Source organism: Arachis hypogaea, chromosome 12 (genome assembly GCF_003086295.3).
Source record: "Arachis hypogaea cultivar Tifrunner chromosome 12, arahy.Tifrunner.gnm2.J5K5, whole genome shotgun sequence".
Lineage (NCBI taxonomy): Eukaryota > Viridiplantae > Streptophyta > Magnoliopsida > Fabales > Fabaceae > Arachis > Arachis hypogaea.
In genome coordinates, this window is record NC_092047.1 from 2,631,146 (window position 1) to 2,652,091 (window position 20,946).

Genomic DNA, 20,946 nt, shown 5'->3' on the forward strand with positions numbered 1-20,946 from the left:
ACTTTCTAAGTGTTACGTTAACGATGAATTCATGGTAGCATCCTCTCCAAGGACGGAGCTTCTCATACTTCAAGGAGACAATGGCCCCTTAAATTTCAATTTTCTTTATAAATTATGTGTAAATTTTTATTTTTATTTTTTTATATTAAAATAAATTTTGACTCTTTCCCAAATTTTATGTTAGTTCGGCGCCTTGATCCCCTCGTTGTTTCCGATGCAAACATGCCTTGTTAAATTAAGAAATTATTATTCTAGGAGATGAAATCATCTATATATTAATATGCATGTGAAAGTAACGGATACCCACTCCAAAACATACTGTTCTAAAAGCGTTGCTTAATACAAGCAAGAAAACAAATAGCAAGTTAAAGTGCAAGTTCTATATAATAATCAAAAGTGATGACTTTGGAAAATTCCAATTTAATTTTGACGATGAAAAAAACATTATTGAAATATTTAATTATAAAATTATTAATTTAATTTTCATTAAACATGTGTTAATTAATAATTTTGTGATGTAGTTTTCATTGGGCCGAAAATAAGATTCTGGTGCAAGATCAATTCAACCTTGATATTAAAATTATTGTGATTATAGTGGCTGAAACCATTGGGCCGAAAATTAAATGATTTGATGCAAGTCCAAATGTAAATCTATTCAGCATGGGTATAAAAATTAAAATGATTGTATGGCTGAATTGTTGTGATATTAATTGGGCCAGAATGAATTTTGTTGCTCCAAGTCCAATTATGTTTTATGCTAAGTATTTCTCATGCATGATCCGAAACCAATCCATCCGGAAAGCAAATGTTATCATTTGCTAAGACCTTCAACGGATCTCTTCTCTAAGCATGTGATGGAACTCAAAATTTTATTGAGATAAGTTAATGTATGGGAACTATGAGAGAGAATGTGTCATTGATTTGATTGAAAACATCAATGGTGCACGCTAAACCACTGGGGAAGTAAAAGCAATCCCACTTCAATTAATTTGATTCATTTAATTGCTTTTCTTCTAGCTCTATCTTCTCTCTCATTTCTTTCTTTCTTTCGGTCAATACCCAGAAAACCATGGAAGTAAAAATGAGCTACCAAAAGAAAGGAAAAGCACGTCTCAAGACCATCACAATAATGGCAAGAAAACATAAAAAATGTAGTGGCTAAGATTCTTATCACTTGTAGTAAGATTTTGTGATGAGATCTTAGCTCATCCGTACCAAAAATGGATGAAGAAGATTCAGCCAGCCAGGAAGAGATTCTTGGAGGCATGGCTTGTCTTTGATTCTACTCAACCACCACAGGAAGTAGTTAGAGTGGCGAAGTGATGGAAGAGGCAGAGATTGAAGCAGAAGAAGCCATCATCATCATGAAGTATCAAGGGCCAGAAATCCATCTTGGAGAGCAAGCCAAGGATGGAGCACTCAGATTGATGAAGGGTGATGACCAAGGAAGGACTAGAGGTAATTGCATGTTGGGTTTTGCATGGTTATCTCTTCTCTCTCTGTGTGGCCGAACCGGATCTGTTTCTTGGAGAAGAAGAAGTTGGCTTAGTTTTTTACTTCAAAAGTAGAGGCTCCCCTCTTCTATAAAAAGAGAGAACAGCCACTGTTTGGAGCAAGGAGAAAGTTTGAGAGTGCAAGGCACAGAATTCTCAGAGCTACCTGAGCTAACAGTTTCTCTTCTCCTTCAATGTATTCTGTTTAGTATTTTTTTGTTTAATTTTGTCATGTCTTGAGTCTCATGGAAAAAGGCAAACAATGAGGTTTGTATGAAAAAGTCATAAAGCGGAAAAAGGCAGAGAGTGCAAAGTTAAAAGAAAAAGTTATAGATGTCCTTAGAGTTCCTTTGTTCATCTATGTTGTGTTTCATGATTCTGTGGGAATTCCCTTGTAAGTTGGGTTAGCACTTTACAGATTGTAATCAGAAAGATTATAGTGAAATTCCATCATGTTTGTGATGGAGACTGGATATAGGCTGCACTGCACTTAGCAGCTGAACCAGGATATATCTGGGTGTAATTTTCTCTCTTCTCTACTCTATTTCTGTTTCTACTGCACAGGAGCAAAAACAAAAAATATCTCGTGTCAAGTGACGAGACAAAAAGAAAAGGTCTCGTGGCTAGGGACGAGACAAAAGAAAAAGTCTCGTAGCTAGTGACGAGATAAAAAGACAAAAAGTTTCCAAAGTTGGTTTTAAAAGTCAGCAAGTTTTATCAAGCAAAAAGAGGGCTAAGATTCAACCCCCCTTCTCTTAGCCACTTATAACCATCAAAAATATATTGTTCTGGTTAGAAATAAGAGAATAATTAAAAAAAGTGATAGTGTATTATTAAACGTGCGTCAAAAAATACAATATATAAAGGTATATATAAGCGTTAGAAGAATTAAAGTAATATAAATATAAATGATACTAACTGGTCTTAATTAATCCTAATTATACTTTAATATTCTGTTGCAAACTCAAGTAGGAGCTAAAAATATTATCTTGAATTTAGATATTAGAGTTCGAAAACGAATAGGATAAACTTTGGTAAAGATATTTGCTGATCCATTGTTTCAATAGCTATGAGACGAACAACATCAATGAAGAGACATTACCGAACAAAGTAAAAATCAATTTCAATATGTTTAGTGTGTTCATGAAAAATATCATTATGGGAAGTATATTTTTTATTTTTAAAGTTTGTTAAAAATTTTAAAAGTACTTTTAAATTTTGTTTTGTTTCAATTTGTCCTAAAAAAATTTTATTTACATTAAATTTACTCCTAACGACTAATTTCTTTAAAAAGATATGACCAATTCAAGAATAATCTCATAAAAACAATTTTTAACATAAACAAATTAAACATTATTTATCATGTATTATTTTTGGATAAGATCTAAAATTTAGTTGTCAAAAATATATTTTATACAAATAAAATTTTTTTTGAAATAATTAAAACAAAATAAAATTTATGCGTATTTTTTAAAGTTTAGACAAATTTTATAAACAAAAAATATATTTTATCTTTTATATTTTTATACTTATCAACCATATAATATTTTAATAAATATTTAAAAGGTGGAAGAGTACTGTAACAAAGACAAAGACAAATGATTAGGCAAGAGAGAGTAGCTATGGAAAACAAGAAGCATTTTGTGCTGGTTCATGGTGCCTGCCATGGCGCGTGGTGTTGGTATAAGGTATCTGCTTTGTTGAAATCAGATGGTCATAGAGTGACAGCTCTGGACATGGCTGCCTCCGGGATCCATCCAAAGAAGGTTCAAGAGCTGGCTTCCATAACCGAATATGTGGAGCCATTGATGGAGTTGCTGGAATCTCTGCCTTCAGAGGAGAGAGTTATATTGGTGGGTCACAGTTTGGGCGGTATCTGCATTTCCATGGCCATGGAAATGTTCCCAAATAAGATTGCAGCTGCTGTCTTTGTAGCTGCTTTCATGCCTTCTTCTCAAGATCCAACCTTTATGACTCGTATCCAACAGGTAATAATAAGAGTAAAGTGATAAATAAATTTTGAAAATTTACTATCAATCTTTAAAAAAAGAAATACTAATAAAATTTTTTAGGATAATAAATATGGACAAGTCAGTGTATTCAAGTCAGTTGTGGATTTTATTAGTATTTTTTTTTTTTAGAAATTAATCTGTCCAAAATATAAATCTTCAAGATTTATTTGTTATTTTACTCTAATAATTATTTAACAATTCCTTCATTCATTCATTTGATCATCATCATCATCATCGATGAAACTAACCTTGATTTCATAGAATAAATTATGAATATATGAATTCCCCAATTTACACATGCTTTATTTGATGTGATTATGAGTTATGAATCTCTGATATCTAATTAATTGAGTTGGTTGGCGAAATTCTCAGCACAGGGAAAAAGTATATTCTAGCATGGACTCGAAGATCATGTTTGATGAGGATGCCAAAAATGATAGTAAGCCCAATGGGTGTATGATATTTGGGCCCCAACACTTAGCATCCAATTTATACCAACTGTGTCCACCTGAGGTATGTCTGTCTCTAATTATTGGAATTCAGGTTCTCACTTCTCAGTAATAGTGTAATACACATCACAATAATAATAATAATAATAATAATAATAATAATAATAATAATAATAATAATAATAATAATAATATAATTTTGAGAAATTTTTGGAACCAGCAGTTTTTAGTAATTTTGATCATTATTTGACCAGCACAAATGCTAAATTGTCTTTAGTAGATATATTTTACTAATTCATAAACTGTATTAATTTATGTGTGCAAATTCTTGTGAACATAAATGTAAACTATATGTTTTTTGTGTACAAATTTTTGGAAATATGAGTGTAAATTATTAATGACAAAATACTGATAAAAAATGATAATATTTACATGTAATATTGTTCTGTAATTTATGAAGCAGGATATTAGCCTAGCAATGTCATTGCTTAGGCCAACAAGGCTGTATGGGGACCAAGAATTGGTGAGAGAGCAAACAAGAGTTACAAGGGAAAAGTATGGGAGTGTGGCCAAAGTATACATAGTGTGCGAACAAGACCAAGCGATCAAAAAGGATGTTCAGTTGTCTATGATTGAAAAGAACCCAGAAACTGATGTCAAATTCATTGTTGATGCTGATCACATGCCTATGTTCTCTAAACCACAAGAGCTTTTCTCTTGCCTTCACCACATTGCAACCACCTATTATTAGCATGCATCTCAATATGTATTACAATTCACAAATATTTAACTAGCTTTTTCAGAATGATAAAGAAGATATATAAATAAGAGTTTAATTTTGATGCACTAGTAGTGTAAAACGTTTTACACAGTTCGTGCAATCACAACCGTTCTCTTGGGTGACCATTCACATAGTCAATGTAAAAGATAATTATTTTTACTAACGTGACCTTATGTGATTGGATGCATGTATAAAACGATTTTATACTGACAATGTACCAAAATTAAATTCATTTAATGATAAATAAATGTATTCAACATTGTCCTATGTGTTACTGGTGATTTCTTAAAACTAAAAGATAAAGATAAAAAATTATACTGATAATTGATAAACTTGGATTCCACCTTAAGTTGCTTTTTTACATTAAAGGACAAGCCAATCATGAACAATGAAAATATTCAGTAGAACAGTCTCCACATGATATTTCCACTCAAATGCAAAACTTTACATGGGATATGTTTGATTTTCTGTTGAACTAAACAAGCAAGATATCTTTACTCTAACTGAATAACTGACATGCATGCATACACATGCTGAACACATGAAATCAATATTATGTCACAGACTATTGGCAGAAGCATCCTGGCTTACTCTTGCACCGACGGCAAAGAATTCAGTAATGACTTCAAGAGGCATGCCATTTGTTTCTGGAACCTTCAAGAACACAAATATCCAGGAGATGAAACAAGCAACAGCATATATGCCAAAGAAACCGGCGAGTCCAATTGAGCTGAGCATCACAGGCAGGGGGTATGTGACATTAGCTATATCTTCATCATCTTGGGAAAACTGTTTGATAATGTATCCTAAAGAAAATATACAAGGCATTAGATGAGTGTAGAATGATATGAATAACTCTTCCCCTGTTTAACTTTGAGTTACAAATCCAGAAAGTAGTTGAAGGCAGAAGTCCCAACTTACTCTTCTAGTTCTAGCTGATGATATGGATAGATACATGCAATATGGATAGTCCCAACTTAATATTGAAGAACCTTTTTTTCTTAGTATTAGAAATAGATTATTATAGGCATCTAAAATAAATTTGTCTAATGTTGCCACATAGTTACATGTTTCAACCTATGGCTAAAAAAGATTACACAGCAATAACTTGATCCTTTTCATGTTGAAAGCTAATACACCTCATGCAGAATCCTTTAACTATCCTACATGTTCTTTCAAGTAAAATACAATTTTATTGAAAAATATGAATGCTAAGTATGACAGATAAATAAAAGTACAGAATTAGAATATTGTTGTTGGCATATCAGTTCAACTAACTGGTTAAAGTTGTCTAAAGAAAGAGAGGACTAATTTAGTTAAGAAAAAGGAAATGTATGCATGTATGAATTCAATTGTGGAAGCTTGAGAAACATGAAGATTAGAGATTTACCTGCTTAGAAATCTCTATTCACAAAACTTGTCTGCCATTAACTTGAATGGTCGGGATGTGTGAAATTTTGGGCCAAATTTGTTGATGCTTGTTCTTGCAGTGTTCTCCAAGCAAACCACAGTGAGAAATTTGAAATCTTAACACAGAGGAGGGAAGCTTTTCTCCTACCATATTCTCCAGATTTGGACACCCTCCAATTCTTAATTGTAGGAGGGAGGTAAGGCCGAGAAGCTCGTTGCACTCCAACGTCTCCAGATTTGAAAAACCCCTGATCACTAAAGTGGTAATGGAGGGAAGATGAGGCAGTGAACCTATCTCATGGAATGACTTCACACTCTCACAGCCAACACCTGAAATTTCAAGATGAGTGAGAGCCTCAAAGTTTCCTCCCATTGATGATACACTCCTCAACTGTTGCTCGCAACCTCCGACAGTAAATGACTTCAAATTAGGCGGCAAACCACCCTCTGGAAACCTACAAATTTCCTGGCAATGTTGCATTTCAAGGGACTCCAAATTTGGGAGAAGAGTATTCATGTCTCTTGGCAATGCCTCCAACTTTGAGCACCTTTTAACATTGAGATGAGTCAAGTTGGGTGCAGCCAGTCCTTCTCCCGGAAATGACACAAATTTGGGGCACCCAATGATGCTGAGATGTTGTAGAGCAGTGTGTGGTGGCTGTGACAATAAAACTGATTCCACATTCTCACACCAATGTATTTCAAGATTCTTGAGATTGGGAAAGGCATCTAATGACAACGAGGTTAGTGAATCGCAGCTGGAATGTATTTGTAGCTCTACCAAATCATACTTCTGCTGATGCTGCTCCAGGAATTCCAGTTTCCCGGAGCTGCAGATTGCGAGCTTTTGCAAAGATTCAGGTAAACAATTGCCTGGCAAGAATACAGCAGATAAACACCCTGAGATTTGTATTTCTTGGAGACAAGTTAGATGGTTGATGCTAATTGCCTCAAATGCAGACTTCACAATGGATTCACATCCTCCAATTGATAAATTATCCCCAGTAAGTGACATCTCTTGAGAGCATCCTTCTGATATATCTAGTTTGCGAACTTTAGAAACATCAGACAAAGAAGAAAGGATTTTCAAGAATACTTGATTAAACATATCTCCCTTTAACATTGGACAATCTCTTATTAGAAGCCTCTTAAGCTGAGGAAAAGTTTCTGAGTCAGGTAAGTGCCACATCTCCCAGCATGACATGTCCCGAAATTCCAATATCTCTAGTGAGTGAAAAGGAGCAATATGAAAAGAAGGATTGTCTTCATTCTTGTAAAACTCATCACCAATATACTTGAGCTGACCAAAACCTTCAATGTGCAGGGACTTAAGAGATGGCAACTGTCCAAGTGAAGGCAACATGCAGCAATTGTTGCAAGACTTTAGAGATACACTGGTCATGTTTTGGTAGGAACAATGGCCAACCCAATTTGGAAATATTGTACCTTTGTATCCCTCGATTGTCAACTCTTTCAAGCCATTGTGCGGTCGCAAGCTGTGGAGTATGTCTCTTTCAATCTGTGTGTCTGAAACCATGTCATCACTTGAAAACCATTCCAATGATAAGCAGTCAATGTGCATCTTATCCATTACTTTTGCACTCTTTGCTTCCTTCACATCAACGATGTTCTCCAACTTCTTAATCCCAAATGAGCCATGAAGGTTTGAAAGCTCTCCTAACTCTTGGATTCCATTGTCTTTATGCTTGCTCACAGTAAAGTAGCTTAAAATGTGTAAGTGTTTCAATTTGCTCATTTTTCTTGGCATTTCTTTCAAACAAGTTCCCCAAATATCAAGATGTCGCAAATTCACAAGCTTATGCATGCCATTGGGTAGCATAATCAAACTGGTGCAGTTATGCAGCTTCAATGTTTGTAGATTGCACAAGTCACATAATGATTCTGGGAGTGTCCTAATATTTGTCCAAGAAAGGTCCAAGTAACGCAAATAGATCAATCCACCTATTGAATCAGGCAATACATCAAGCATTTTGAAGGACAAAACTCTCAAATATTTGAGCTTCAACATCAGAATGCATGTTACACCATCAATGTTGTCTGAAAGGGAAGAGAAATTGATTTGCAAGAGTGTTCTCAAAGATTTAACTTTACTGAGGGAATCAAGATTCAGATGATTCAAGCTTTCACAGGACAAATGGCGAATATTGCTAGACATATACTCTGCATCAGCAACCTTTTCAAATCTACAATAAAAGTCTCCAGCAAGGAAAATTGCTAAGTCATGCAAGAGATCATGCATCTTATAAACATACCCATCCCCATCTTGTTTAAAGAATAATCTAAAAGCTAGTTCATCAAAACACTCCTGACCAACTTCTTCTAAACTCTCTCCTCTCTTTGATGGTCTCAAAAGATCTTCGGCCATCCACAGCAAAATTAGATCTTCTTTGGTAAAGCAGTAATCTTTGGGATACAATGAACAATAAACAAAGCAACGCTTTAAATATGCAGGAAGTTGAAAGTAACTAATTAACAATGCTGGAATAATTTTACTTTTTTCAACAGAAAATTCCCAGATATCGCTTATTAGTACCCTTTCCCATTCCTTAACATTGTGCTTCATCCGCAACATACGTCCAAGTGTTTCTGCAGCTAATGGTAACCCCTTACACTTCTTGACAATCTTTCTACCGATTTCTTCTAGTGGCAAACTCCCATTTGATTCAGGAAAACAAGCATTCTTTGCAAACACTAACCAGCAACCGTCTTCAGACAACTCATTGAGAATGTAAGGGGGACAGGTTTGGATTAAGGAAGCAACTTCTTTAGCACGAGTTGTTACAAGAATTGTACTTCCATTAGCTCCATATTGAAATGGAGCTATAAATTTCTTCCAAACATCACCATCATTACTCCAAACATCATCCAAAACAACAAAGAATTTCTTTCCCAACAATGTTTTCTTCAATTCATGTTGAAGGCAATTAAAATCATCAGTATTACAACCATCTTGGCCTATAATATTCTTTGTAACTTCAGCAATATTAAAGTCCTCTGAGATGCAAACCCATTTTTTGACTTGAAACCTGTCCATCAAGCCCTCATTATTGTACAGCCATTGTGCTAAAGTTGTTTTACCAACCCCACCTATGCCAACAATGGAGATCACAGATAACTGATGTTCTCTGGTTTCATTTAATATCTTGATTATTTCCTGTTGGTCCTTTTCCCTGCCATATATACTACCTTCTACAAGAGATGTGGATGGAATTCTCCATGACAAGAAGTTCCTCTTGGTACTCTTTTCAAGACCAAGCAAATCTTTTTGTTTTTGAAGAAATTCTATTCTTGTCACCACCTCTTCCATCTTATTTATCATCAACATCTTCCTTTTCCGGTCGAGGAAACTAGGCAAGAAAGAACGTACCTTCTTTTGAGTAGCTTCTTTGGTGAGGACATCATCTAGCAAGTCATCAGCAATGTAGACAGCATCCTTGAGACAGTTGAGCCACTCCCTCACACGTTCGTCGCCCAGTTGCTTGTACTCAGCATCATCAACCAAAGCTTCAGCAGCAAGCAGAGAAATCTTTAGCCTCTCAACCAAGCCAGAGCCAAGCTTGTTGCCCAACACCAAGTTGACTGCATCAACTGTAAGTAACCTGTCAAAGACAACATTGATGAAGCCAGAAAGAAAAGCTCCACCAACAAGTGCTCCAGTCATGATATATATGATCTCAAACAACTGAAACAAATGATGATCAGAAATTCAGGTATGAAGGAGAGTGAAAACTTTGTAACTGAAATCAGTATTGGTGTATAAAAGCTTATAGTCAAGAAATAGTTTTCAATAATCTGTTGGCAAAAGCAGAAAGTTGACTTTGTTAGTGGGACTGATGTTACCTTCTTTTTTTTTTTAACTAATGTATTATTTTATGAGAGTTTTTTTTTTTTCCAATAATGTGTGTAGTTAGTAACGTGTTAGCAAAACTTCATTGACTTAAAAGTCCAAGTCCTCCAAGCTAAGGTCTAATGGGATAAGGATGAAGCTATAATCTAAGAAAATATATCAACTGAGTTAACTTCAATTAGCTGCTTTTAAACAATAATTAATAAAAATTGATAGTGGTAGAATTTACTTAAGAGAAATAAGTAAAGAAATAAGTATAGCTGCTTTTTTCTTTTCTTCTTGGTTTTAAAAATTTTGTAATAAAAAGTAAACAGATATTTCTCCTGTGAAGATGAATTATTTTCCTCTAAAAGGAGTTCTCTTTTGTAAGAACAATACATACAATATGTACATCTAATTTAGGCACCAATCAAAATTCCAAACCTTTATGTAAGAACAATACATACAGTATGGAAAACTTTAGTACAACAGCCTCCACATGATTATTTCCACTCAATGCAAAATCTTACATGGGATATGTTTGAAGTTGAACTACAAGCAAGATAGTTTTCAACTAACTAACTAACTAACTAACTGACATGCATGCAAACAGTCTAAACTCATGAGAATGAGATCAATATTCTGTTACAGATTCTTGGCAGAAGCAGCCCGTCTTACTCTTGCGCCGACAGCAAAGAATTCAGTGATGACTTCAAGGGGCATTCCTTTTGTTTCTGGAACCTTCAAGAACACAAATATCCAGGAGATGAAACAACCAACAGCATATATACCAAAGACACCGGCGAGTCCAATTGAGCTGAGCATCACAGGCAGTGTGTATGTGACAATTATGTTTCCAATCCAGAAAACTAGAGCGCATATAGCTATGCAGACGCCGCGCACCCTTGTTGGAAAAATCTCAGAGCAGAGTATGTTTGGAATTGGTCCATAGGCCATCTTAAAGCAGCAGAAGTAAACCACAACGGATATAGTTGAGATTAGTGCATGGACAATGGAGTTGAACTTTATTGCGTTTCCAACAACCAAAAGCACAAGTGAGACTATCAACACAGGAATCGTGGCGAGTAGTAGTTGCCTGCACATCAAGAAATCTGCTTAGAAAGTGTAACTGTTTTCGAAAGATCCTAAAATATAATTTGAACCTTCCATTTCATGATGCAAGTATTTACAGGGTTAAATACTTTGTTTTCATGTGAAAAACTTATATAACCAACAAAACAATAAATATTAAAAGAAGAAGAAAAAAAGTACCTTCTTCCTGAGATATCTATGAGCCTCATGCTTAAAGCTATACAAGGAAGCATCAACAAAGTTGTGATAGCACTGAGTAGGAATGATGTAGATTTGGAGCTAATGCCAATACCTTTAAGAAGAATTTCAACACCTGCCTCTTGAAGAATTTGAGGAGTGTAGTATAGAACTCCATTTATCCCTGCAAGCTGCACAGATATTTAGAATTTGATGGTCATGAAAGAGAATTCAAACAACATGAACATATTTATTTACTACCTGCTGAAGCACTTGTATTCCAATCCCAACAATCAATGCATGCTTAACCCCAGGTTCAGTAAGATCTTTCCAAATTGATCCCTTTGAAGCAACCTCAGATGGATGAACCATTGCAGGTCCAACTGTTTGCTTGGAATAAAGAGCAGGTTGGCTAACCAAGCCAGCAACATGGACACCTTCGCCTTCGCCTTGAACCGAGACAAGAGATCCACGTCTAGATCCCTCCTGATGCAAATAAACTCTCTTCAATCCTCCTTCTTTTTCAGACCATTTCCATGCTAACTGCCAGCCACCACCAATCCCTGCTTCGCCATCACGGCCGGACCTGAGATTGTTGAACATACTACTGCCACGAGCCGAAATCAAAGGACTACGCAAATCATCATCTGAAACTCCATCAACAGAATCTGAAGGGTAGTAGTCTTGATCACCTTCTCTTTCTATATTCTCTTCATCAAATTGTTCATTCTTAGCATGATGATGATTCTCAACTGTGCTGCTAAACATGCTTCCAGAATGTGGAAAAAGCACACTCCTCATGCTTCCTGTCTCAGGAATCTTTTCATGAATACTATCAAAGAGGGTGACAAGAGGATCCATGAGATGCATGCTTTGATTGCCAATAATGCTTCCAAGCCGTGAAGCAGGCTTTATAGAACTGTGTCCAGAAGCAACAACAGGTTTTGCAACCCAAGAGAGACCAGCACCTTCAGATCCATATAATAAGACTTTGTAATCTTTCTCACTTGGTTCTTGATCAGCAGCAGAACCTATTAAGTACTCTTCTATGGATGTTTCACTACCAATTCCAAGACCTTCAACTAGCAATGCCATCTCCTCTGTGCATTAGAATTGATCACACCAAATTTTATTCATACTAGAATGAGACCCGCGCAATCCGCCGGACGGTAAATTAATGATAGTATATAATAAATATTAGAAATTGTTATGTTTTGTAGAATTAAATTAAATATGTGTAAACTAAAGTTAAATTTAAAAGGTGTTTTATTTAAAATAATTTGTAGTACAAAAGATTTGGATGTTGGAATTGTACAAAGGGACATTTTTATTTGGTGATTTAATTTTTGCATTTACTTTTGTTGATGAACTTAGTCTTCTTATATAGTACTCGTCCTCTTTTTTCTTTATTGGTTGTTGTTAGAGTTGTTGCTTTCTTCTTTGTGTAGTAGGTTCTTGTGAAGACATGTTTTTTGTGAATTGTTGAGTTGTATGCACTTTCTATTGTGTTATTTGTTCCATCTTTGCATGTATGTTCTTCTTCCGAAGATGTGTCTTGAATTTGTATGATTTTCTTTCTCCTTAATCTCTTGATGGGTATGTGATCTTCGTCTGATAATATTAGTATTGGCGAAGTTGGTTCATATAATCAATGAATAATTTAAATTAGAAATAAAAATGATGTCTTGAATAAGTGAATTTTTCCTGGAGTATTACCTGTTTTATTTGTTGTAATGGGTGTTGAGGTTCAGTGTTTTTTGTTGGAACAAATGTCTTAGTAACAGTATATTGTTGACAATCTTTTTTGAGATTAAAATCATTTACTTTGACTTCAAATATAAGTGTAAGGTTGTACAAATTTTTCAATTGGGTGGTATTTCAATGTTATTACTTTTCTGTAGTGTCATTAGATTTGAAGCAGTTGTACCCAACACTTTTTTTTCTTCGCCATCAAATAGTACAAAAATTATTGTAGCACTTTGATCTGAAATAAGTATTGGGTTAGTAACTAATAATTTAATAGATGAGATTATGAAAAGTATATTGTCCAAAGAATAATGCTTCATTGAGTAAGTTTGAGATGTTGTGTAGTTCAAAAATAAATTTTTTGTGCTAAATTTGATGTTATTTGAAAGAAAAGTGATAAGAGACTTATATAAGTAGGTCAAATACTATGAAATTTGAATGTTTGTAACGTAAAAGTTATTATGATTAATAATATTATTAATAGATTTGTAATACGGATGTTTATTACATTCAATGAGTTATTTATAGAAATTAATTATTGGAGTTATAAATTTATTATATTGTTTATAACGGTAAGATATAATAAATATAGAGATATGCATTCAATTTCTTTGTAGGTTAATTTCTAATTATTGGTGTTTTTTATTTTTTATTTTTTGTATATTTTATTTTATTTTTTTTGGTTGATTTAAAAATAATAAGTGATTTGGCAGAAATTGAGTGGTTGGTTCTAAAATTTTGCCAAGTAAGCGATATTGCTGACATGGCATTAGTAGGAGGAGAAACATATCTGAGTAAACTTATGTATCTACTTTTATATATTAAGAATAGATATTTACTACCAACTAAATGAGAAGATATAATATGCAAACATGTCACTCACTCTCTCTTGCAGAGTCACATGAGATATCTTCAATGATGAAAAAAGACTCAAGTTTGCAAATGTGAGAGATAATGAAGTTTCAAACAAACCTTTGAAATCAGTGTTACCAAACTATTTAGAAGTTAAGGGATGGAAGATACACTACAAAGGAGGGTCCAATTTAGATGGTCTCAAAATATTTCAACACTTCTGTTGGTCTTATTGAAATAATTAAAAATGTTTTAAGTAACTAGCAAAAATATAATAAAAGAGATTGAGATTAAATTAACCTTTTAGAATTAATGTCATAAGAGTAAAATAATCTTTTAAGATTAAAGTTGTTTATTTATATTAAGAATTAGGGATTATAATTTATTTTAGAAAAACTAAAACACTCTTTTGATTGATTTTAAAAAATTAAAATACTTTCTAGGATTAATATTATAAAAATAAAATACTCATTTAAGATTATTGAGTTTGGAAAACTTGAATTATTACAATGATCAAACATAATTAAAAATACTAATTAAAAAAATTGTTAATTTAATATTTTGCTTCCAATTGTTTGATAAATGGGTTTGTTAGTGTGCAGGAAAATTGAAATGAATTTTTTGTTGGGCCAAAAGGTAATATAAGTCCAATGTAATAAAAATGTGAACAGTCTTTGTGCAAAAATATTCCATGCAGTATGGCTGAATTATTTTAATGAATAGCAAAGGTAATTGGGACAAAAAAATGTATTCAGCCCAAAACAAATCTTCTTTTTAGACTAACAAAGCTTTGGTCCAAAATTAAAGGAAGAGAGAAAGCCTCCAAGCAAAGCCACGGTCACCTACTCCCATTGTGGATTGGAATTCAAAATCAAACTTAGTTAATTGCATAGGTAACCGAAACTGAAAATTAAATTGAGTTAATTTTATATTGAATGTTTTGTCTCTTCTCTCTCCTCTCTCTCTTGTTTTTGGTTGTCATTTCAATCAGAGAAAAGAAGCAAGAGCAAGTTATTAGAGAAATACACACTGAAGCTATGAAGAAGAAAAAGGAAGATCCTAAGCATGTGGTGGCTAAGATCTTTGCCATTGAAGGTAAGATTTCAAGAAGAAGTTTCAAGATCTTCATGCTAAAAACAGAAGAGATTCGTCTCGGTCAAAAAAAAAGATCTCAGTGGATAAAACTCGTTTCCATTTTTGTTCATCCAAGAGAGAAGGTAGCTACGAAGAGGAAGAAGCAAATATAGAAAAGAAGGAGCTGTCAAGAATCAGAGGTTCATCAAGGGTCAGTGTTCTTTTTTGGAGCCAAAGTCAAGATCAAAGGCTCAGATTGAAAAAGTTTGATGAAAAGGGTTGAGAGAGGTACATGCATGTTGATTTGATTTCGGTTTTTCCTCTCTCTTTCTCCTCTCTGTCCGAACTGGCTATTTGTTGGAGAAGATGTTGGTGGTATGGTTGAACCGGTTTTAACCTTGGAAGCTTTCCCTTCTATAATAAGGGTGAACGGCCAAGGGTTGAAACATGGAAAGAAAGTGAAAGCACAGAATTTTCATAGCTTTCCAAACTGTCTGAAGTTCTTCTCTTTCAATGAGTTTCATTTTGTTTTCTTTTCTTTAGAGTGAGGTTTATAAGAAAAAGCCAAAGCCAGTGAGAGAAAAGAAACAGTGAGTAAAATTAAAGAAAAAGCCATAAATATCTAAGAGTTCTTTTGTACATTTGTATATTGTGTTTCTTGATCCTGTGGGGATTTCCTTGCAAGTTGGGTTAGCACTTTGCGTTGAAAGCTTGGTAGGTATCCAGGTCAAGTTCAGATTTGGGAATAGAATCTGGATTTGTCCCAAATAAGAATGGGTAGTTCCTAGGGAAGAATTGGTGTATGTAATCTGATGATTATAGTGAAATTCCGTCACAGTTATGATGGAGACTGGATGTAGCTGCATTGCACTTAGCAGCTGAACTAAGATATCTCTGTGTGTGATGCTCTCTTTCTCTTCTACTCCTATTCTGTTTCTGTTGCGAAGGAAACAAAAATAAAAAATATCTTCTAACCTGTTACGAGACAAAAAGAAAATGTCTCTTGACTTGATATGAGACAAAAAGCAAAAATATCTCCTAAAATTCTTTTAAAAGGCAGAAATTAATATTCAGTAAAAAGGAGCTAAGATTCAACCATGTCTTCTCTTAACCACTAATTACCATCAAAGATTAAGGTTGGATAATAATATTAGAACTAAAATATTTAAATTTGATTTATTCTGAAAAGGCTAAATATTTTTTTGGTTAAATAATAATAAAAGGCAAAATTATCCTTTAAGTTGGTCTTTTTAAATTATCGTATCACACCTCTTTCTAAAAGAGTATTCTAATCTTTTTAAAATAGTAGTTTAGTCTTTTAAAATTAATTAAAAGAGTTTTATTTTTTTTAAGGCAAATTTAAATTTTACATTTTTTTTATACAATTAAACAACCTTACTACTAAAAGATTATTATTATCAAATTCAAAACACCGCATACATTTTTTAAATAATTTTAAATTTTAATTTAGTGGATTTATTCATTTTTTTCCTAATAAGACAAAAAAAAAATCTCAAAGCATTTTTTCAATTTTTCCAATGAAAACAACAAATATCTCAAAAATTCTAAGACCATCTAAACCAAAAGCTAGAAACCAAAGATGTTAAAGTTAATGATCAAAGGTCAAAGTGCATATAAAATGAAATTTTGACGGATTAAGAGATCAACATAACTCATAGGTCTAACTCTTACAAATCAATATCATATTACTTAGTTGAAAACTCAAGTAGAGTTAATTTCATGTGAAGTTAATAGTTGTTAAATTTTTTAACAAATTTTAACTATCAACTTCAAATAAAGTGTATTTAAATTTTCACTTATTACTAAATATGATCCTAAAAACATACTTGAAATTTCCGTATTAAACTACTCTTCCACCTTAATTCATGACAACAATAAAGAAGTCTTGTGATCCATAAATTCAGCCCAACAGAATACATAAATTTAATTACAATTTTAGTCTTTATTATCTTATCTTATCTTATCTTTATCTTATTTTTAATTGCTCTTATCTTATCTTTATTTGTTTTTATTTTTCATAGAACAATGTTTTATATATATTTAGTTTTATCCTCATAGTTTATAATACACTTCAGTTCAAATTCAATCAATCAACAATCAATAAAATTTCGTTATCTTTTCTTTTCCTATTCTTTTACAATTTTATCACTCCGTAATCTCTGAAAAACATAATAAATAATATGAAAAAAATTATAAAATATTTAAATATAAAATTACTTTTACTTTTTTTTTAATTTAAAAAAATAATTAAAAAAAATTCTTAAAAGATCGTCCAAACCGAAAAACTACAAACAGAACATGTTAAGAACAATTTAATCAAAAAAGTTCAAAGTGCATATAAAAATGAAATTTTTGACTGATTAAGATCACGATATAACACTCATAATTCTTACATCTCGTATCATTAAACATGGAAGAAAACACACCTGAAACATCCTCTCTGCCCCGTAATTTCTGGAGAACTTTTTTCGCCTGAAGCATCTTTCCTTTACTGACAAGCCACCGAGGAGATTCAGGCAAGAAAAATATTGCAATCAGAAAATACAACAAAGACGGAACAAAAAGAATCCCAAGCATTAATCTCCAGCTTGGAGAAGCTTCCAGTGACATCCCAAAGATCATACAGTATGACAAGAACATTCCTGCAGAGCCTGTGAACTGCGGCAGCGTGTTCAGGGAACCCCTTATATCCGGCGGCGCAGTCTCCGATATGTAGATCGGAGCAAGAGTGACGGCGAGGCCAATTCCGAATCCATCTAGAAGCCTTGCTATGCATAAGACATACACGTTAGGGGACCATAACATGACCAAACCACTAAGGAAGTAAAATACCGATGAGATTATCAACAGTGGACGTCGGCCAAGCCAGTCTGAAACTGCGCCGGAGCATGTTGTTATCAGTGTTGCTCCGATCAAGGACATGGCTACCACAAGTCCTTCCTCACTTGTTTGTAATGCTAGCTCTGTCTTTATGTAAACAATGGCACCTACAAGCAAGATATCATCATATATGTCATTTATTCCAATTATGATACGAGTACACCAAAAATCGGTAACTACTGAAGGAAGCGCAGACGGAACTACCACAAGGAAATACAAACGAAACGCAAATGGAACTGCCACAAGAGAACTTAGACGGAACTGACAAAAGAGAATGAAAACTATATGATTTCTTCGTGAGAATAGGTAAGCAGCGGATGACAATGGTGTTTGATTATTCGACTCGGAAAAACACAAAACAGAGAAAACAGGCTAGTCGGTGAGGTGAAAAAGTATCAAAGGAGTGACAAAAGATAAGGAAAAAATGGCATAGAAAAAAAAAAGTGCAAAAACTAAGGTGATTTCACCGCAAGGAAAACAACATATCCTCTTCAAAGACGAAACCATGGCTCTGATACTATGTTAGAAAAAGAGACTAAACTGGAGAAAGGATTTGTATATTATTGAGTGTATTCAAGTTGTCTAAAATAATAAAGACGTAATATTCTATAATAAATATTCAAATATACTAAATAATACGAATTGATCCTAACTATATTCTAACAGAATACATGTTAAAATATAACAAAGAAAGAGAAAAGAAGGTGCATGAAGCCATGAATGAATAGTGAGTACCAGAAATAGTAGCATTATCCCATCCTTGAATAAAATTACCAATGGAAGCTGCAACGGCCACAAGTATGGCTCCTCTGGCTCCCATTTTTAAAAGCAATATCTAGAGATCCTGTTATGTATGTTAACCTGGAAAAATCAGTTGATGAGTGAATTGAAAATCTTGAACTAAGAGTAATAGAGAGTAACACAAACTTAACTGTATTTAACTTTATGTGAAGTTGATAATTGAGAGTCGTTAAATGATTTGATAGGTTTGACTAAATTATTATCTAACGGTTCTCAGCTATCAACTTCACATGAAGGTAATTGTATTTGAGTTTCTACCTTATATTATATGCTTAATGCTTACACCAAGTTAGCTAATTACCTCTAATCTTGAAGTTTGTAGTAACACCTCACACACAACACAAGCATGAAGCTTGGGTGGCGGTGTGTGTGAATATATATATTCATAGCGTGTATGTGTATATATATTTATATAATCATTTAAAGGTTTCCATCTGATTCGAATAAGTTCTAACATTTTCTTTAACCTCCATACGTACTTTGTTTGTATTTGCTGATGGCTGATATTTATCTCCTTTCCATGATTGCCTTCCTTGATTTCGAGTGACAATTTTGTCCTTTACCTTTTATTATTTTACGGGTACATTCTACTCTTCACTAGTCTCCAAGTTGTTAAATAGCAAGTGTGAGGAGTGTAATTAATTAGTCTCATATTAAAAAAATAAAATAAAGAGAAGTGAGGAATTTATAAAATGAGAGACTCATTAACTTCACACTTTAAAGTTTTAAGTAGAATGTGGTGTCTTCTCATCTTATGGCCCAGTTTGGGTAACTAACTTAATTAAGCTCTTTTTGATAAAATAACTTAAACAATAAATGACTTTGTTAAAAGTAACTTATAAATAAGTTATTTTGTGTTTGGATTTTTAACTCTAAAAGTACTTATTTTAAAGAAATGTAATGAAAAGTAGAAGTATTATGAGAGAAGTCATTTTTTTTAACTTCTCTATAAGCTCCAAAATAGCTTCTTAGAAAGTTGCAATTTGATTTTGAAAATTGCACTCGACATTAATACTACTACTTTTCATAAGTCAAAAGTTAAAAAAAGCTACTTCTAGAGTTTCCCAAACGAGCCCTATATCCTCCCCTACAAAAGGTGTGATTTCATTATTGTAAACTGATATATATACACTCAATGTGAGCCACACATTTGATAACTGCCTGAATAAATTCCTTACTCTACTCTAACTAATACTGATGTTAATTTACTAAGTGGGACAGCTTGTTATACATGCTGTTAAACTATTAATCTACTCTACTATAATCTGGCTACACCTGTCACCGAGAGCTTCCCATGATAAGCTCTCTTCTCGGACCATATATCAAAATCAAACTCTCTTTTCTCATGTAATAATGCAAATATTTTATTAGTAATACAAAACATTAGAGAGAGATGGTTGATTATGAATTGAGAATTGAGAGAGGAAATGGATCCAAGCACACGTAGAAAGATGTAAAGCCAATTAGGATAAACCACTTGTTTATTTCTCAGCACTACCTATGATCTCTGGACAACAATTCCATTCTTTATGATGTGCTATGTGCTTTTATGAGAAATCCCTCTCCGTTCATTTGTACTACTTTATTCATTATTTGATATGTCCTATAGTAATTATATATAAATAAAAAAAGAGAAAGATTGTGACATGATAAAGGTGACAGAAAAAACACTATGAACCATCCATTGTTTTTTTTTTTTTTTTTTGTGACTGAAATAAATTAAACAAAGAAAAACAAAAGAAACAAAACAAGGAACTGCTTAAATAGAGGGACAGTCCCGTTTTAAGACAACTCTTAAACTCTTCCCAAGGTGAAAGAAGCTCCACATGCGAAAGTTGTAACTTCATCGCCATCTTTGCCATAGTATCTGCCACCGTGTTTGCATCTCTCATAATCAAACGAAAGTCAACACGCCAATTCCAATGCATGATATCTCTTATTTTGAGCACCAGTGGATCAGTAAACCCAAAACCATCTTGAGTAACAAGATTAAATGCTTCCACACAATCCGTCTCACAAATAACATCTCGTTGACCCACATCCCAAGCTAAGAGATATCCTCTCCAAATAGCAAACAATTCTCCTTGAAGAATACTATTACTCTCAATCATTCCCAAACACCCCCTTTGCCAGCTCCCATTACAATCTCTAATAACACAAGCAAAACCAACACTATCACCCGAACCAAAATAACTAGCATCACAATTAATCTTAAAAGTACCAATGGATGGGGGATTCCAAAAACCATTTAGAGTAGAGGGAAGGGACATACGTTGTAATTCAAAAATATTTCTAAGCTCCTTTTCTGAAG

At 33.5% G+C, this 20,946-nt stretch overlaps 3 protein-coding genes across 6 annotated transcripts; 1 reads left to right on the plus strand and 2 right to left on the minus strand.

The window, feature by feature from the left end:
* Positions 1-3,071: 3,071 nt before the first annotated feature.
* Positions 3,072-8,466, plus strand: LOC112726328 (methyl jasmonate esterase 1). 2 transcript variants are annotated; one of them, XR_011868173.1, is made up of 7 exons: positions 3,072-3,481; positions 3,878-4,018; positions 4,418-4,720; positions 5,300-5,485; positions 6,226-6,888; positions 6,966-7,149; positions 7,470-8,466. XR_011868173.1 is itself a non-coding variant. In XM_025775667.3 (4 exons), the coding sequence occupies exons 1-3, from the start codon at positions 3,092-3,094 to the stop codon at positions 4,703-4,705; spliced, it is 819 nt and encodes a 272-aa protein (XP_025631452.1). In that variant the 5' UTR covers positions 3,072-3,091; the 3' UTR covers positions 4,706-4,720; positions 5,300-5,739. The 2 variants fall into 2 exon arrangements, 1 of the variants encoding a protein (XP_025631452.1); XM_025775667.3 differs by lacking the exons at positions 6,226-6,888; positions 6,966-7,149; positions 7,470-8,466 and having other exon boundaries at positions 5,300-5,739.
* LOC112726327 (putative disease resistance RPP13-like protein 1) lies at positions 5,048-9,992 on the minus strand. The gene is made up of 2 exons (XM_025775665.3): positions 6,126-9,992; positions 5,048-5,541 (listed from the first exon to the last, which is right to left on the minus strand). The coding sequence occupies exon 1, from the start codon at positions 9,825-9,827 to the stop codon at positions 6,144-6,146; it is 3,684 nt and encodes a 1,227-aa protein (XP_025631450.2). The 5' UTR covers positions 9,828-9,992; the 3' UTR covers positions 5,048-5,541; positions 6,126-6,143.
* A 418-nt stretch (positions 9,993-10,410) lies between these two features.
* Positions 10,411-19,071, minus strand: LOC112726326 (monosaccharide-sensing protein 2). Of its 3 annotated transcripts, none has more exons than XM_025775664.3 (6): positions 18,937-19,071; positions 18,570-18,695; positions 17,381-17,941; positions 11,523-12,361; positions 11,265-11,452; positions 10,411-11,088 (listed from the first exon to the last, which is right to left on the minus strand). In XM_025775664.3, the coding sequence occupies exons 2-6, from the start codon at positions 18,652-18,654 to the stop codon at positions 10,638-10,640; spliced, it is 2,124 nt and encodes a 707-aa protein (XP_025631449.1). In that variant the 5' UTR covers positions 18,655-18,695; positions 18,937-19,071; the 3' UTR covers positions 10,411-10,637. The 3 variants fall into 3 exon arrangements, with proteins under 3 accessions (XP_025631449.1, XP_025631448.1, XP_025631447.1); XM_025775663.3 differs by having other exon boundaries at positions 18,570-18,678; positions 18,937-19,016; XM_025775662.3 differs by having other exon boundaries at positions 18,894-18,985.
* Positions 19,072-20,946: the final 1,875 nt, after the last annotated feature.

Excerpts from the sequence above, each read along its gene's own strand:
- LOC112726326 (XM_025775664.3), bottom strand. The coding sequence starts at position 18,654 with ATGGGAGCCAGAGGAGCCATACTTGTGGCCGTTGCAGCTTCCATTGGT. Across the intron at positions 12,362-17,380 it reads GGGCAGAGAGGATGTTTCAG|AGGAGATGGCATTGCTAGTT; the intron begins GTGTGTTTTCTT and ends TCTAATGCACAG. Across the intron at positions 11,453-11,522 it reads GAATACAAGTGCTTCAGCAG|CTTGCAGGGATAAATGGAGT; the intron begins GTAGTAAATAAA and ends ATATCTGTGCAG.
- LOC112726327 (XM_025775665.3), bottom strand. The coding sequence starts at position 9,827 with ATGACTGGAGCACTTGTTGGTGGAGCTTTTCTTTCTGGCTTCATCAAT.
- LOC112726328 (XM_025775667.3), top strand. The coding sequence starts at position 3,092 with ATGATTAGGCAAGAGAGAGTAGCTATGGAAAACAAGAAGCATTTTGTG. Across the intron at positions 3,482-3,877 it reads TTATGACTCGTATCCAACAG|CACAGGGAAAAAGTATATTC; the intron begins GTAATAATAAGA and ends CGAAATTCTCAG. Across the intron at positions 4,019-4,417 it reads ACCAACTGTGTCCACCTGAG|GATATTAGCCTAGCAATGTC; the intron begins GTATGTCTGTCT and ends TTTATGAAGCAG.